At 44.0% G+C, this 16,878-nt stretch overlaps 1 protein-coding gene across 1 annotated transcript in view; it reads left to right on the forward strand.

Moving 5' to 3' along the window:
* LOC147121354 (utrophin-like) overlaps nucleotides 1-16,878 on the forward strand; it is a 210,784-nt gene that overhangs the window by 41,268 nt on the left and 152,638 nt on the right. The window contains exons 10-11 of the mRNA XM_085977745.1: nucleotides 1,665-1,815; nucleotides 14,361-14,480. Of these exons, the coding sequence (XP_085833871.1) occupies nucleotides 1,665-1,815; nucleotides 14,361-14,480 (271 nt within the window). The remainder of the gene's footprint in view (nucleotides 1-1,664; nucleotides 1,816-14,360; nucleotides 14,481-16,878) is intronic.

Genomic DNA, 16,878 nt, shown 5'->3' on the forward strand with positions numbered 1-16,878 from the left:
GATGGTCAGTGCAGGTTACTGCAGCTGGGCATGCTTAAGGCCCTTTATATATGTGCATGGCCAAGCTAGAAAAGGGAAACCAGGACCCTCTAATCACAGAATCACAGAAACCCCACAGTGCAGATAGAGGCCATTTCGGCCCATCGAGCCTGCACCGACACATATCCCACCCGATCCCCTTAACCCCTACACCAACACATATCCCACCCTATCCCCGTAACCCCACGTATTTAATCCCCCTAACACTAAGGGTCAATTTATCATAGCCAATCATCCTAACCCGCACATCTTTGGACTGTGGGAGGAAACCGGAGCACCCAGAGGAAACCCACGCAAACACGGGGAGAATGTGCAAACTCCACACAGTCACCCGAGGCCGGATTCGAACCCGGGTCCCTGGTGCTGTGAGGCAACAGTGCTAACCACTATGCCACCATGCTGCCCAATATATTAAAATGTTCAGCTGCAGTGTTTGATCTTCATTATAGACTCATAGAATGATACAACACAGAAGAAGGCCAATTGGCTCATCGTGCCTGTGCCGGCTGTTTGAAAGAGCTATCTGATTAGTCCCACTCCTCCATCTCTTTCCCCATAGCCCTGCAAATTTTACCCTTCAAGTATTTATCCAATTCCCTTTTGAAAGTACTTATTGAATCTGCTGCGCACATAAATCTAGGCTGACACTCCAGTGCAGTGCTGAGGGAATGCTGCACTGTCGGAGGTGCCATCTTTCGGATGAGATGTTAAACCAAGTCCTGTCTGCGCTCTCAGGTGGATGTAAAAGATCCCATGGCACTATTTTGAAGAAGAGCAGGGGAGTTATCCCCGGAGTCCTGGCTAATATTTATCCCTCAATCAACATAGCAAAAACAGATTATCTGGTCATTATCACATTGCTGTTTGTGGGAGCTTGCTGTGCGTAAATTGGCCGCCGCGTTTCCCATATTACAATAGTGACTACACTACATAAGTACTTAATTGGCTGTAAAGCGCTTTGAGACGTCCGGTGGTCATGAAAGGCGCTCTATAAATGCAAGTCTTTCTTTTACTTCCACCACCCTTTCAGGCAGTGCATCCCAGATCATCATAACTCGCTGCATAAAAAAGAAAAATTCTCATCTCCCATCTGGTTCTTTTGCCAATTATCTTAAATCTGTGTCCTCTGGTTACTGACCCTCCTGCTACTAGAAACAGTTGCTCCTTATTTACTCTATCAAAACACCATGATTTTGAGCACCTCAATTAAATCTCCCCTTAACCTTCTCTGCTCTAAGGAGAACAGCCCCAGCTTCTCCAGTCTCTCCCCATAACTGAAGTCCCTCATCCCTGTGATTGTACTTAGTTTTAGGAGTATAGAAATAAACATGTAACTTAGGTTCAGCTTCTGCAGTGCCAACAAGGGCTTGGTGAAATGTTCCCTATTTGAAAAATAATTGTGTGGAAAGCATCATTTTGTGTAACAGCAACATGTATTTGGGGTAAGACTTTGCATTGTATGCAGTGTTTAAAAGCCTTTTGTACATATGTTTCTTGTTTTAATGTTCTGGTATCTCAAGGAAAGTGACTCCTTACCACCCCACCCCACCTCCAGGGTACTGTGACTAGCCCCTTTGAGTTGCATGTTTCCTGATGTTTAAATTACAAATTCACTAATTTTTCAGGCTTCATGAGGTGCTCATGGAACTGCAGCAGCAGCAGCTACAGCAGCTATCAGATTGGCTGACTCAGACGGAAGAGCGTATTCAAAAGCTGGAAGCACAGTCTGCAGTAGACGAACTGGAGTCTTTCAAACAGCAGATTGATGAACATAAAGTAAGTGGCCTGATCATCCCCATAATCCCCAGCCACCAATAAGAAGAGTTGGTGTAATGGCTCTAAGCTGTGCTGTTTGGCAGCAATGTCCTGAGCTGAAACTCAGCAGGCCAGGAATTTATTTTACTGATTTGTGGATGTATTAAGAATTGAAATTATTTTTGGCCTCTTTCAGTCTCCATATACACAATAATACTCAGCCACCCAGTTGGGATGTTGTAGCTTTAGTGACTCTGTCAGCCGGACCATCTTTCACAGTTCTTATCCACACTGTTGTTTATTCGAGCCTTGTCCTGGGCTGCATCCTTTTACCTGTTGGCTGCCCTCTTTATGGTTTACTGTGTGCGCAGGAACAAATTCTTTAGTATGTTGAATTAATCAATTTATACTTTAAATAGTGATTTTCTAGTCATTCTTTTGTACAAGGCTGTAGTGTTTCATCAGCTTTCCAGCTAAACTTCATGTTTGAGAACATTAGCTCCTCAGCTCCAGTTGGGCTGCATGCTCTTGTTTCTGGCTCCTTGAGGTGGATATTCAGTCAAATTGGCTTTGGTCTGCCAGTTAGGAGCTTTAAGATCTGAAAAGATGGTCCTAGTTTTCTTTTATTTGTTTTTGGGATGTAGGTGACGCTGGCAAGGCCACATTTATTACCCATCCCAATTGCTCTGAAGAGTAACTGTAGGCAAATTTCTGAGAAGTGCAAAAACAATAGGGCAGTAATAGTAGGTGATTTCAACTACCCTAACATTAACTGGGATAGAATCAGTATAAAAGGTATAGAGGGTGCAGAATTCTTAAAATGCATTCAGGAGAACTTTTTCAGCGAGTTCGTAGCAAGCCCAACAAGAGAGGGGGCGGTTCTGGACTTAGTTTTAGGGAATGAAGCTGGGCAGGTGGAAGGTGTATCAGTGGGAGAGCATTTTGGTGGTAGTGATCATAATTCAGTTAGATTTAGAGTAGTTATGGAAAAGAACTAAGATAGATCAGGAGTAAAAATTCTCAATTAGGGAAAGGCCAATTTTACTAAGCCGAGATGTGCTTTAGCAAATGTGGACTGGAAACAGCGACTTGAAGGTAAATCCGTGTCAGCAGTGGGAGGCATTCAAGGAGGAGATAATGAGAGTTAAGAGCAAATATGTTCCCACAAAGAAAAAGGGGGTCTCCCAAATCTAGAGCCCCCTGGATGTCAAGGGTCATACAGGGTAGGATAAGGCAAAAAGGGAAGCTAATGTCAGATACCGAGAGCTAAATACTGCAGAAAGCCTAGAGGAGTATAGAAAGTGCAGGGGTGAAATTAAAAAGGAAATTAGGAAAGCAAAGAAAGGGCATGAAAAAATATTGGCAAGTAAAATCAAGGAAAACCCAAAGATGTTTTATAAATACATAAAGAGCAAGAGGATAACTAAAGAAAGAGTAGGGTCTATTAGAGACCTAAAAGGAAGCTTGTGTGTGGAGGCAGAAGACGTGGGTATGGTTCTTAATGAATACTTTGCGTCTGTCTTCACAAAAGAGAGGGATGATGCAGACATTGTAGTTGAGGAGGAGTGTGAAATATTAGATACGTTGAACATAGTGAGAGTGGAAGTATTATGGGGTTTAGCATCTTTGAAAGTAGATAAATCGCCAGGCCTGGATGAAATGTATCCCAGACTGTTGAGAGAAGCAAGGGAGGAAATAGCGAAGGCTCTGGCCATCATTTTTCAATCCTCTCTGGCTACAGGTATGGTACTGGAGGACTGCTAACGTTGTACCTTTATTAAAAAGGGAGAACAGGATAGACTGAGTAATTATAGACCAGTCAGCCTAACCTCGGTGGTGCGCAAATTGTTGGAAAAATTCTGAGGGACAGTATTGATCGTTATTTGGAAAGGCACGGATTAATCAAGGAAAGTCAGCATGGATTTGTTAAGGGAAGGTCATGTCTGACTAACTTGATTGAATTTTTTGAGAAGGTAACACGGAGGGCTGATGAGGGTAGTGCGTTTGATGTAGTCTACATGGATTTTAGCAAGGCTTTTGACAAGGTTCCATATGGCAGACTGGTCAGAAAAGTAAAAGCCCTTGGGATCCAAGGGAAAGTGGCAAGTTGGTTCCAAAATTGGCTGAGTGGCAGGAAACAAAGGGTAATGGTCGACTGGTGTTTTTATGACTGGAAGGCTGTTTCCAGTGGGGTTCCGCAGGGCTCAGTACTAGGTCTCTTGCTTTTTGTGGTATACATCAATGATTTAGACTTCAATGCAGGGGGCATGATTAAGAAATTTGTAGATGATACAAAAATTGGCCGTGTGGTTGATAGTGAGGAAGAAAGCCGTAGACTGCAGGAAGATATCAATGGACTGGTCAGGTGGGCAGAAAAGTGGAAAATGGAATTCAATCGGGAGAAGTGTGAGTTAATGCATTTGGGGAGGGCCAACAAGGCAAGGGAATACACAATAAATGGTAGGATACTGAGAAGTGCAGAGGGACATTGGATTGCATGTCCACAGATCCCTGAAGGTAGCAGGGCAAGTAGATAAGGTGGTTAAGAAGGCATACGGGATACTTTCTTTAATAGCAAAATACTGCGGATGCTGGAAATCTGAAATAACAACAGAAAATGCTGGAAATACTCAGCAGGCCAGGCAGCATCCGTGGAGAGAGAAACAGAGTTAACGTTAAGAGCAAGGAGGTTATGCTTGATCTGTATAAAACACTATTAGGCCACAGCTAAGTACTCTACAGTTCTGGTCATCACATTACATGAAAGATGTGATTGCACTAGCGAGGATACAGAGGAGATTTACAAGGATGTTGCCAGGACTGGAGAATTTTAGCTATGAGGAATGATTGGATAGGCTGGGGTAGTTTTCTTTGGAACAGAGGAGGCTGAGGGGAGACTTAATTGAGGTGTATAAAATTATGAAGGGCCTAGATAGTGTATAAACATAGAAACATAGAAGATAGGAGTAGGTCATTCGGCCCCTCGAGCCTGCTCTGCCATTCAATGCGATCATGGCTGATCATCCAAGATCAGTACCCGGTCCCTGCTTTCTCCCCATACCCCGTGATCCCTTTAGCCTTAAGAAATATATCCAACTCCTTGAATATATTTAATGAATTGGCCTCTACTGCCTTCTGTGGTGGAGAATTCCACAGGTTCACCACTCTCTGGGTGAAGAAATTCCTCCTCATTTCTGTCCTAAAAGGCCTACCCCTTATCCTTAGACTGTGACCCCTGGCTCTGGATTCCCCGACCACCGGGAACATCCTTCCTGCATCTAGTCTGTCCAGTCCTGCCAGAATTTTATAAGTTTCAATGAGATCCCCTCTCATTCTTCTAAACTCCAGCGAGTACAAGCCCAATCGACCCAATCTCTCCTCATACGTCATTCCTGCCATCCCAGGTATCAGCCTGGTGAACCTTCGCTGCACTCCTTCCATGGCAAGAATATCCTTCCTCAGATAAGGCGACCAAAACTGCACACAATACTCAAGATGTGGTCTCACCAAGGCCCTGTACAACTGCAGCAAGACATCGTTGTTCCTGTACTCAAACCCTCTCGCTATGAAGGCCAACATACCATTTGCCTTCTTAACCGCCTGCTGCACCTGCATGCTTACCTTCAGCGACTGGTGCACAAGGACACCCAGGTCTCGTTGCACATCCCCTTCTCCCAATCTATTGCCATTCAGATAATCTGCCTTCCTGTTTTTGACACCAAAGTAGATAACCTCACATTTATCCACGTTATATTGCATCTGCCATGCTTCTAACCAATCACCCAACCTGTCCAAATCATCCTGTAATTTCTCGGCATCCTCCTCACAGCACACACGCCGACCCAGCTTTGTGTCGTCTGCAAATTTGGAGATATTACATCTAGTTCCCTTGTCTAGATCATTAATATATATTGTGAATAGCTGGGGTCCTAGGACCGATCCCTGCGGTGCCCCACAAGTCACTACCTGCCACTCTGAAAAAGACCCGTTTATTCCAACTCTTTGCTTTCTATCTGCCAACCAGTTCTCTATCCAAGTCAATACCTTGCCCCCAATCCCATGTGCCTTAACTTTACACGCTAATCTCTTATGTGGGACCTTATCGAAAGCCTTCTGAAAGTCCAAATACACCACATCCACTGGTTCTCCCTTATCTATTTTACCAGTTACGTCCTCAAAAAATTCCAGTAGATTAGTCAAGCACGATTTACCTTTTATAAATCCATGTTGATTTTGTCCGACCCTGTCACTGTTTTCCAAATGCTCTGCTATTACATCTTTTATAATGGACGCTAGCATTTTCCCCACTACTGATGTCAGGCTTACCGGTCTGTAATTCCCCATTTTCTCTCTACCACCAATTTGAATAGTGGGGTAACATTAGCTACCCTCCAATCCACGGGTACTGTTCCAGATTCCATCGAATGTTGGATGATGATCAGCAATGCATCTACTATTTCTAGGGCCACTTCCTTAAGTACCCTAGGATGTAGATTATCAGGCCCTGGGGATTTATCGGCCTTTAATCCCATCAATTTCCCTAACACCATTTCCCGACAAATACTGATTTCTTTCAGTTCCTCCCTTTCATCAGACCCTATGTTCCCTGACATCTCTGGAAGGTTATTTGTGTCATAAGAACATAAGAAATCGGAGCAGGAGTAGGCCAATCGGCCCCTCGAGCCTGCTCCACCATTCAATAAGATCATGGCTGATCTGATCCTAACCTCAAATCTTCTATCACTCTCCATCCCACCCGAACCCATGTGATCTCCCGGGAGAGGCGAAAAACCAGATAAAAAACCCAATGGCCAATTTGGGAGAAAAAATCTTGGAAATTCCTCTCCGACCTATCTAGGCGATCGAAGCTCTTCCAGGAGATCACTCTGCCCCTATATTTTCTACAGTACTTACCTTCTGTAAAGGCAATCTCCACCCCAGCCAGGAACAGGAATAAAACCATCTCCTGAAATCTAACACAGAATTAGAACACAAGAAGTAGGAACAGAACCAGGCTACACAGCCCCTGGGCCCGCTCCACTACCCACAGGGCCATGACCATTCCGAACCTAGACTCATGTCCAATTTCCTGCCCGCTCCCCGTAACCCTTAATTCCCTTTACTTCTAGGAAACTATCTATTTCTGTTTTAAATTTATTTAATGATGTAGCTTCCACAGCTTTCTGGGGCAGCAAATTCCACAAACCTACCACCCTCTGAGTGAAGAAGTTTCTCCTCATCTCAGTTTTGAAAGAGCAGCCCCTTATTTTAAGATTATGCCCCCTAGTTCTAGTTTCACCCATCATTGGGAACATCCTCACCGCATCCACCCGATCAAGCCCCTTCACAATCTTATATGTTTCAATAAGATCGCCTCTCATTCTTCTGAACTCCAATGAGTAGAGTCCCAATCTACTCAACCTCTCCTCATATGACCACCCCCTCATTCCCAGGATTAACCGAGTGAACCTTCTTTGTACTAACTCGAGAGCAAGTATGTCTTTTCTTAAGTATGGACACCAAAACTGTATGCAGTATTCCAGGTGCGGTCTCACCAATACCTTGTATAACTGCAGCAATACCTCCCTGTTTTTATATTCTATTCCCCTAGCAATAAAAGCCAGCATTCCATTGGCCTTCTTGATCACTTGCTGCACCTGCATACTAACTTTTTAAGTTTCGTGCACCAGGACCCCCAGATCCCTTTGTACTACAGTACTTTCCAGTTTCTTGCCATTAAGATAATAACTTGCTCTATGATTTTTCCTGCCAAAGTGCATAACCTCACACTTTCCAGTATTGTGTTCCATCTGCCAAATCTCTGCCCACTTACTTAGCCTGTCTATGTCACTTTGCAGGTTTTTTATGTCCTCCTCACTCATTACTTTCCCTCCCATCTTTGTATCATCTGCAAACTTTGATATGTTACACTCGGTCCCCTCCTCCAAATCGTTAATATAGATTGTAAAGAGTTGGGGACCCAGCACTGACCCCTGCGGAACACCACTAGTTACTGATTGCCAGTCTGAGAATGAACCATTTATCCCAACTCTCTGCTTTCTGTTAGAGAGCCAATTCTCCACCCACGCCAGAATATTACCCCCAATCCCGTGATTTTTTATCTTGAGCAATAATCTTTTGTGTGGCACCTTGTCAAATGCCTTTTGGAAGTCTAAATACACTATGTCCACTGGTTCTCCTTTATCCACCCTGTATGTTACTTCCTCAAAGAACTCGAGCAAATTTGTCAAACATGACTTCCCCTTCATGAAACCATGCTGAGTTTGTCCTATTAAATTATGTTTATCCAAATGTCCCGTTACTGTCTCCTTAATAATGGACTCTAACATTTTACCAACCACAGATGTTAGGCTAACAGGTCTATAGTTTCCAGCCTTCTGCCTACTACCCTTTTTAAATAAGGCTGTTACATTAGCAGTTTTCCAATCTGCTGGGACCTTTGCTGAGTCCAGGGAGTTTTGGAAAATTATTACCAATGCATCCACAATCCCTACCGCCACTTCCCTCAAGACCCTAGGATGTAAGCCATCAGGTCCAGGGGATTTATCTGGCTTAAGTTCCATTATTTTACCAAGTACCACTTCCTTAGTGATTTTAATCGTTCTTAGCTCTTCTCCCCCTAGAGCCCCCTGTTTGTCCAGTGTTGGGATATTCTTAGTGTCTTCTACTGTAAAAGACTGATACAAAATATTTGTTCAGCGTTATTGCCATCTCCATGTTTCCCACCATTAATTTCCCAGTCTCATCCTCTAAGGGACCAACATTTACTTTAGCCACCCTTTTTCTTTTTATATAACTATAGAAACTTTTGCTATCCGTTTTTATATTTTTTGCTAATTTACTTTCATAATCTATCTTCCCTTAATCAATCTTTTAGTTATTTTTTGCTGTCTTTTAAAGACTTCCCAATCTTGTATCTTCCCACTAGATTTGGCTACCTTATATGCCCTTGTTTTTAGTCGGATACTATCCTTAATTACTTTACTTAGCCACAGATGGCTATCTTTTCTTTTACACCCTTTTTTCCTCAGTGGAATATATTTTTTTTGGAAGTTGTAAAATAACTCCTTAAATGTACAGCACTGATCATGTACTGTCTTACCCTTTAATCTATTTTCCCAGTCCACTCTAATGAATTCCGCTCTCATACCTTCATAGTCTCCTTTATTCAAGCTCAGCACGCTTGTTTGAGATCCAACCTTCTCACCCTCTACTTGAATATGGAATTCAACCATGTTATGGTCACTCATTCCAAGGGGATCCTTTACTAGGACATTTTTAATTAATCCTGTCTCGTTACACAGGACCAAATCTAAGGTTGCTTGCCCCCTGGTCGGTTCAGTTACATACTGCTCAAGAAACCCATCCCTAATACTCTCAATGAACTCATCCTCAAGGCTGCTCTGCCCAATTTGATTTGTCCAGTTAATATGATAATTAAAATCCCCCATAATTATAGCTGTTCCCTTATTACAAGCCTCAACTATTTCCTGACTAATAATCCGTCCAACAGAGTTGCAACTGTTCGGAGGCCTATAGACTACGCCCACTAGTGTTTTTTTCCCCTTATTATTCCTTATCTCTACCCAAACTGTTTCACTATCCTGCGCCTTTGACCCAATATCATTTCTCTGTATTATAGTGATTCCTTCCTATATTAACATAGCCACCCCACCTCCCCTCCCTTCCTGCCTGTCCTTCCTGATTGTTAAATAACCTGGTAAGTCTAATTCCCAGTCATGGTCACCCTGCAGCCATGTTTCTGTAATGGCCACAAGATCATACCCATATGTAGTTATTTGTGCCGTTAACTCATTCATTTTGTTACGAATGCTACGTGCATTCAGATAAAGAACTTTCAAATATGTTTTGTGACCCTTAGTTCTTGTTTTTTTCCCCTTTTACTACTTTACCTTTTACTCCATACCTTCTGTCCCTTCCTGACACGTTCTGTTTTTTAATTTCCCCACTGCTACCTAAGTCTATGACCTTCTCCGTTGTCATTTCTGTTATTTGCTCTCTAGAAACCTCCCCCCCACTAATTAGTTTAAAGCCCTCTCTACAGCCCTAGTCATATGATTCGCCAGGACTCTAGTCCCAGCACTGGCCAAGTGGAGTCCGTCCCAACAGAACAGCTCCCTCCTGTCCCAGTACTGGTGCCAGTGTCCCAAGAAGCAAAACCCATTTCTCCCACACCAGTCTTTGAGCCACGCATTTAACTCTTTAATTTTATTTATCCTAGCCAAATTCGCTCGTGGCTCAGGTAATAACCCAGAGATTATTACGCTTGAGGTTCTGTTTTTTAGTTTGACCCCTAGCTGCTCATACTCCTTTAACAGAACCTTCTTCCTTGTCCTATCTACGTCGTTTGTACCAACATGGACCACGACAACTGGATCCTCCCCCTCCAAGTTTCTTTCCAGCCCAGAAGAGACGTCCTTAACCCTGGCACCGGGCAGGCAACACAGCCTTCGGGACTCCCGCTCTTGACTGCAGAGAACCCTATCTATCCCCCTAATGATACTATCCCCTACCACTACAACATTTCTTTTTACTCCCTCCACTTGAATGGCCCCCTGCACCACGGTGCTGTGGCCAGGTTGCTCATCCTCCCTGCAGTCCCCGCTCCTGCCCTCACGGAGTAAGAACCTCAATCCTGCTTGACAAGAGCAAGGGCTGCGGCTCCTTCAACACTACATCCTGGATCCCTGTACCTTCCTCACTCGTAGTCACACCGTCCTGTCCCTGACCACGGACTACATCTGCAGTAATTAATTTCATAGGTGTGACCACCTCCTGAAACAGAGTCCAGGAACTTCTCCCCCTCCCTGATGTGTCGCAGTGTCTGAAGCTCGGTCTCAAGCTCTTTAACATGGAGCTTGAGTTCCTCTAGCAGCAAACACTTATGGCAAATGTAATCACCGTGAGCCTCAATGGGGTCCACCAGCTCCCACATTTTGCAACAGTGACACATCACCTGTTCACCCATATCTGTGTAATTAATTTTTCTTATTATTAATTATGAAGACCCTCTGCCCTGATATAGATGATATTACACCACTATTTAATAGGACTTACCAACTTAAAGGTATAGAAGAGAAGGAAGAGAACCTACCAACCAGTTGATCACCAACCTCCCTCGTGGAAGCTGTCTGGGGGACCTATCCGGTTGAATTGTCTCACTGCTCCACGTCCGCAGTGTTGGATTAGCCTGAGAGAGGGACGCAAAACAGAGCAACAAGCACCCCCTCACCTCCCACTTGCCCGAACTCTGCCACTTAGCAAAGTCTGCTTAAACTCAATGCGATTGCACTCAGCGCTACCGCACTAAGCCCGCCCCTTTTTATACCCGGATTCAACTCCCCAACAGCTTAATTTACTCTAAAAAAAAATTAAACTTACTTCAAATAATTCACTTATTTACTCACTAAAATTCAGTAAATGCACTTAAAAGACTTTTTCTGCCACTTAGCAAAGTCTGCTTAAACTCAATGTGATTGCACTTTGTGAAGACAGAACCAAAATATGTATTTAATTGGTCTGCCATTTCTTTGTTCCCCATTATAAATTCCCCTGATTCTGACTGCAAGGGACCTACGCTTGCCTTCACCAATCTTTTTCTCTTCACATATCTATAAAAGCTTTTACAGTCAGTTTTTATGTTCCCTGAAAGCTTACTCTCTCATTCTATTTTCCCTTTCTTAATTAATCCCTTTGTCCTCCTTTGTTGAATCCTAAACTGCTCCCAATCCTCTGGATTACTGCTTTTTCTGACCAATTTATATGTCCTCTCCTTGGATCTTATGCTATCCCTAATTTCCCTTGTTAGCCACGGTTGAGTCACCTTTTTTGTTTTATTTTTATGCCAAACTGGGATGAACAAATTCTGTAGTTCATCCATGCGGTATTTGAATATTTGCCATTGCCTATCCACCGTTAACCCTTTGAGTGACATTCCCCAGTCAATCCTACCCAATTCGCGCCTCAGACCATCGTAGTTTCCTTTATTTAAATTCAGGACCCTAGTCTCTGAGTCAACTACTTCATTCTCCATCTTAATGAAGAATTCGATCATATTATGATCGCTCCGACCCAAGGGGCCTCGTACAACAAGATTGCTAATTAATCATATAGGAGAGGGTAGGTCCCTTGCAGTCAGAATCAGGGGAATTTATCATGGGGAACATATAGGAGGGGGGGTCAATAACCATAGATTTAAAGTAATTGGTGTGGTAAACCACTTGTTAGTATTGTTGTTCACCACTGTTGTTAGTACTGTTGTTCACTGTTAGTACTGTTGTTCACTCTTGCATATTGTTGTACTTGTCTGTGCATGCCTCAGCTGACTCCGCCCCTGGCTCCACCCTCATGGCTGGGTATAAAGGTCGCTGCTCGGCAGCCCCCGGCCCTTTTGGATACCAGGCAACCACACGAGGCATGCTCTGTTCTTTGGTAATAAAAGCCTGTTTATTACTTTCTCAACTTCCAGTCTTTTGTAGCAATTGATAGTGCATCAATTGGTAGGAGGAGTTGAGGGGAACTTTTTTCACCCAGAGGGTGATGGGTCTGGAACTCACTGCCTGAAAGGGTGGTAGAAGCAGAAACGCTCATCACATTTAAAAAGTACTTGGATATGCACTTGAAGTACCGGAACTTACAAGGCTACGGACCAAGAGTTGGAAAGTGGGATTAGGCTGGATAGCTCTTGTTTGGCCTGCACAGACACGATGGGTCGAATGGCTACCTTCTGTGCCGTAATTTTCTATGATTCTTTGAAGATGCTGATGGGTCTTGAACCACTGCCGCCCTTGAGGTGATGGTGCTCCCACAATGGTGTTAGATGGGCAATTTTAGATAAAGCGATGATGAAGGAACGGTATGTATGTCCAAGTCAGGTTGGTGTATGATTTGGAGGGAACAAGGAGGTGATGGTGTTTCTATGACATTGCTGTTCTTGCCCTTCTTTGTGGTAGAGGTCGCAGGGGAGGGAGTATTGTTAGTGACCTTGATAAGTTGCTGTAGTGCCTCCTGTAGGTCGTAAACACTGAAGCCACAATGCGCTGGTGGTGGAGAGGTTGAGTATTAATTCCAGAGGCAGGGGCACCGATCAAGTGACCTGCTCTGTCCTGGGTGGTGTTGCGCTTCTTGAGTGTTGTTGCGGCTGCACCTATCCAGGCGAGTGGTGGGTATTTCACACTCCTGACTTGAGCACTGTAGACTGTGGAGAACGTTTGTGGGATAAGGAGGTGAGCCACTTATCATAAAGCCCCCGGCCTCTGTCCAGCTCTTGTAGCCACAACGTTGATGAGGCTGGTCTAGTTAAGCTTCTGGCTCGTGGTGACCCTGAAGATTCACCATAGAGGACCGAGCAGTTTGCTTGTCCTTCTACAGTGCTCATTGAACCAGATTAAACTCCTGGCTTGCTGATCGAGGAGTGAATGATGTGCTGGCCCATGGGGTTACAGCTTGTTGTAGTATACAATTCTGTTGCTGCCGATGGACCACAGTACCTCTTAGATGCCCAGTTTTGGGCTGCTGGAGCTTTTCTTAGTCTGTCCCACTTAGCACAGTGGTAGTGCCACATTACGTGATGGAGGATGTCCTTGCTATGGAGCAGAGACTTTGCCGTCACAAGGATATGCAATAGGTCACTCCTACCAGTGTTCTAATGGACAGATATGTCGGTGACAGGTAGGCTAGTGAGGACGAGGTCAAATCAGTTGCTTCCTCATGTTGGTTTCCTCACCACCTGATGTTGGTCCAGTCTCTCAGCTATATCCTTCAGTTCTTAACCACGTGGTGTTACAAAGCTGTTGGTGGACATTGAAGTCCCCTATCCAGAGTACGTTCTGTGACCTTGCTTTCCTCCGAGTGATATTCAGGAGTATGGATTAGTCCGTGGATGGCGCATGACTGCTGATGATCAACAGGTTTCCTCACCTTTGACCAGAAGCCATGGGACTTCATCATTTGTCAGTTATCGCTGCCTCAGTTTCTGTTTATGTTGTCTACCAAAGTTGAGATTTTCAAGTGTGTGAAAAATGTGCTTGTCAAGATTGTAGAAACTGAAAGTGAAGCACCAAGATCAGTGTCAGTTACTGGCTGTGCTGTACCGTATCAGCTGGCGACACAGCTTGGCTGTGCCTCTCCCTGCACCTGCTACACTACTTGCCTGTTGATCTTGTAGGCCAATTTTAAGTTTCTATTATCTTGCAGGATACAATTTAACTAAATTTGTTAGATTTTTTTAAAATCCCATAAATTGAAAGTATAAAAATGCCACTTTGGCCAAAAGTGCACTTGTCCTTTGGGGCTACAAGAATCAATGATGCCCTATGACAAGCCGCTAGCCTGAGGTACTAGGATCTCCTTAGGACCTTCACTCGGTATCCTGGTATTGAAAAGTAAAGCTTAGGTTCCGCAGTTAATACCTACCTGAGATTTGAATTTTGTGATGAACTTGGGCCAGACCCATTCTTGTAGCCTTTAGGCACTTTTATATTAATTATGTATTTGACCTGATGGTGTTTTGCATTCTTTCTCAGCTATTACAAAGTGACTTGGAGACAGAGCAGGTGAAGGTGAACTCTTTGACACACATGGTGGTGGTAGTGGATGAGAACAGTGGCGAGAGTGCTACAGCTGCACTGGAGGACCAATTACAGGTAACTGACTTCCTGTAGGTGCTGATTTCAATGGCCTCGCAATGAAAGACCCTTGAAACTGAAACTGATTGAGTTTGTTGCATGACATTCACGAACAAATTGACAATATATTTTACATAATTCTATATTGGAAAGGATGGCCCAGAATGTGGTGATACTGTTTTTTCACCTGGGAAATGTTGCTTCCAATCTGCCCACATTTGACAACTCAAAGCACTTCATAGTCAATAAATTGCTTTTGAAGTGCAGCCACTGTTGTTATGTAGGAATATGTGGCAGCCAATTTGCGCACAGCAAGGCCACACAAACAGCACTGAGATTAACAACCTACTTAATCTATTTCTGTTGATAATGGGATAAATGTTGACCAGAACACCGAGAGATTTCCCCTGCTCCTCTTCCAATAATGTCATGGTATCTTTTACATCTACCTGAACAGGCAGATGGTGCCTCAGTTTAATGCCTCATCCAAAAGAGACACCTCTGTCATACGGCACTCTCTCAGCACTGCACTGAAGGATCAGCCTGCATTATGCGCTAAAGTCCCAGAGTGGGCCTTGAACCCACAATCTTCAGACTCGGGTGAAAGTGCTACCACTGAGCAGAGGCTGACTCAGTGTAAATATCAACCTTACCTACAGAGTAGGAGAAAACTGAAAATGCCAGGCTAATGCTTTGGGATTATGTCTGTATATGACTGAAGAGCTCTTAATGTTACAGTGTGTAGTCACTTTCCCCTTTATACATTCAATCACCGAGAAATACAACCTCTGTACAGTGCACTGATGGATTATTTTGGGGAAAGAAAGGACACTTTCCATATTCTAATAAAATGCAATGAAATAAACCTGCAATTTTCATCATTTTGCATCCGGCACAATCTTTTTGTCACTAACACCACTACTATCTGTCCATTATTTTAGCTGCGATATAGCAGCATCCCCAATCCTTACCTGACCGGGGTATATGTGCACAAATCATCGAAGGTGGCAGGGCTGGTTAAAAAAGCATCTGGGATCGTGGGCTTCATAAATAGAGGCATAGAGTACAAAAGCAAGGAAGTTATGATGAACCTTTATAAAACACTGGATCTGCCTCAACTGGAGTATTGTGTCCAATTCTGGGCACTGCACTTTTGGAAGGATGTGAAGGCCTTTGAGAGGGTGCAGAAAAATTTACGAGAATGATTCCAGGGATGAGGCACTTCAGTTATGTGGATAGACTAGAGAAGCTGGGGTTTTTCTCCTTAGAGCAGAGAAGGTTGAGAGGAGATTTGATAGAGGTGCTCAAAATTATGAGGGGTCTAGACAGAGTAGATAGAGAGAAACTGGTTCCCATTGGCAGAAGGGTCAAGAACTAGAGGACACAGATTTAAGGTGATTGGCAAAAGAACCAAAGGCGACATGAGGAAAAACATTTTTACGCAGCGAGTGGTTAGGATCTGGAATGCACTGCCTGAAAGGGTGGTGGAGGCAGATTCAATCGTGGCTTTCAAAAGGGAATTGGATAAGTAGCTGAAGGAAAACATTTGCAGGACTATGGGGACGCAGGAGAGTGGGACTAGCTGAAGTGCTCTTGCAGAGAGCTGGCACGGGCTCGGTGGGTCAAATGGCCACCTCCTGCACTGTAACCATTCTATGATTCTGTGATTCTATTCACACACACACGCACTAATATGAAGGGTCACTGGGTACCAATCAGAAGAAGGAACCCTAATCAATATTTTTTCTTTCCTTTTTCCTCTCTTTCCCGCTCCCCCATAAACTCGGGTGCACTGAGATTAATTGCATCATTCCAGCTGAAATCAACTAATGTAGTAGACTAGGGATCGGACCGGGGATGTGGGAAGGTGCTGTCGCTCGCATGCACACACTCTCCCTCTCTCTGTGTCTGTCTGTCTTTTTCCTCCTCCCTTCTCTCTTAATGTGTGCGTGTGTCTTTTCCCACACCCCCTCTGTGCCTGTCTACCTCTCTTTTTCTTTCCCCCTTCCTCTGTCTGCCTCCCCTGTTTAGCTGCCTCAACCAGTTGCTGCTTCTCCTTTCCAACAGCCTCGTAATGCTGCATTTTTATCTTTGCAGACCCATCACTGAACCAATTTGCGTAGTTCACACCATTCTTGGGTTTTTTCTCTTTCTAACTCCTGCTAAATTGCTGTTTCTTCTTTCTCTGACTGATTTATCCTGCCCTGCCATTCCTTCCATTGTGTTGCTTGCATTACCTCTTTATTGTAATTGAGTCCTGATTGAAAGTTTTGAGCAACCTGATTGAGTTTGGTGTGAGATATTACCCCACCAAGCTACCACAGATCTGTTCTCTTTCAGAAGTCTCATGCTCACTCAAGTGACCCGCGGGTTCCCTATGATCCAAATCTCATACCTTGAGCACTCAGGCAGGCAC

Source organism: Somniosus microcephalus, chromosome 3 (genome assembly GCF_052327205.1).
Source record: "Somniosus microcephalus isolate GS21.2 chromosome 3, FLI_Smic_1.0, whole genome shotgun sequence".
Taxonomy (NCBI): domain Eukaryota; kingdom Metazoa; phylum Chordata; class Chondrichthyes; order Squaliformes; family Somniosidae; genus Somniosus; species Somniosus microcephalus.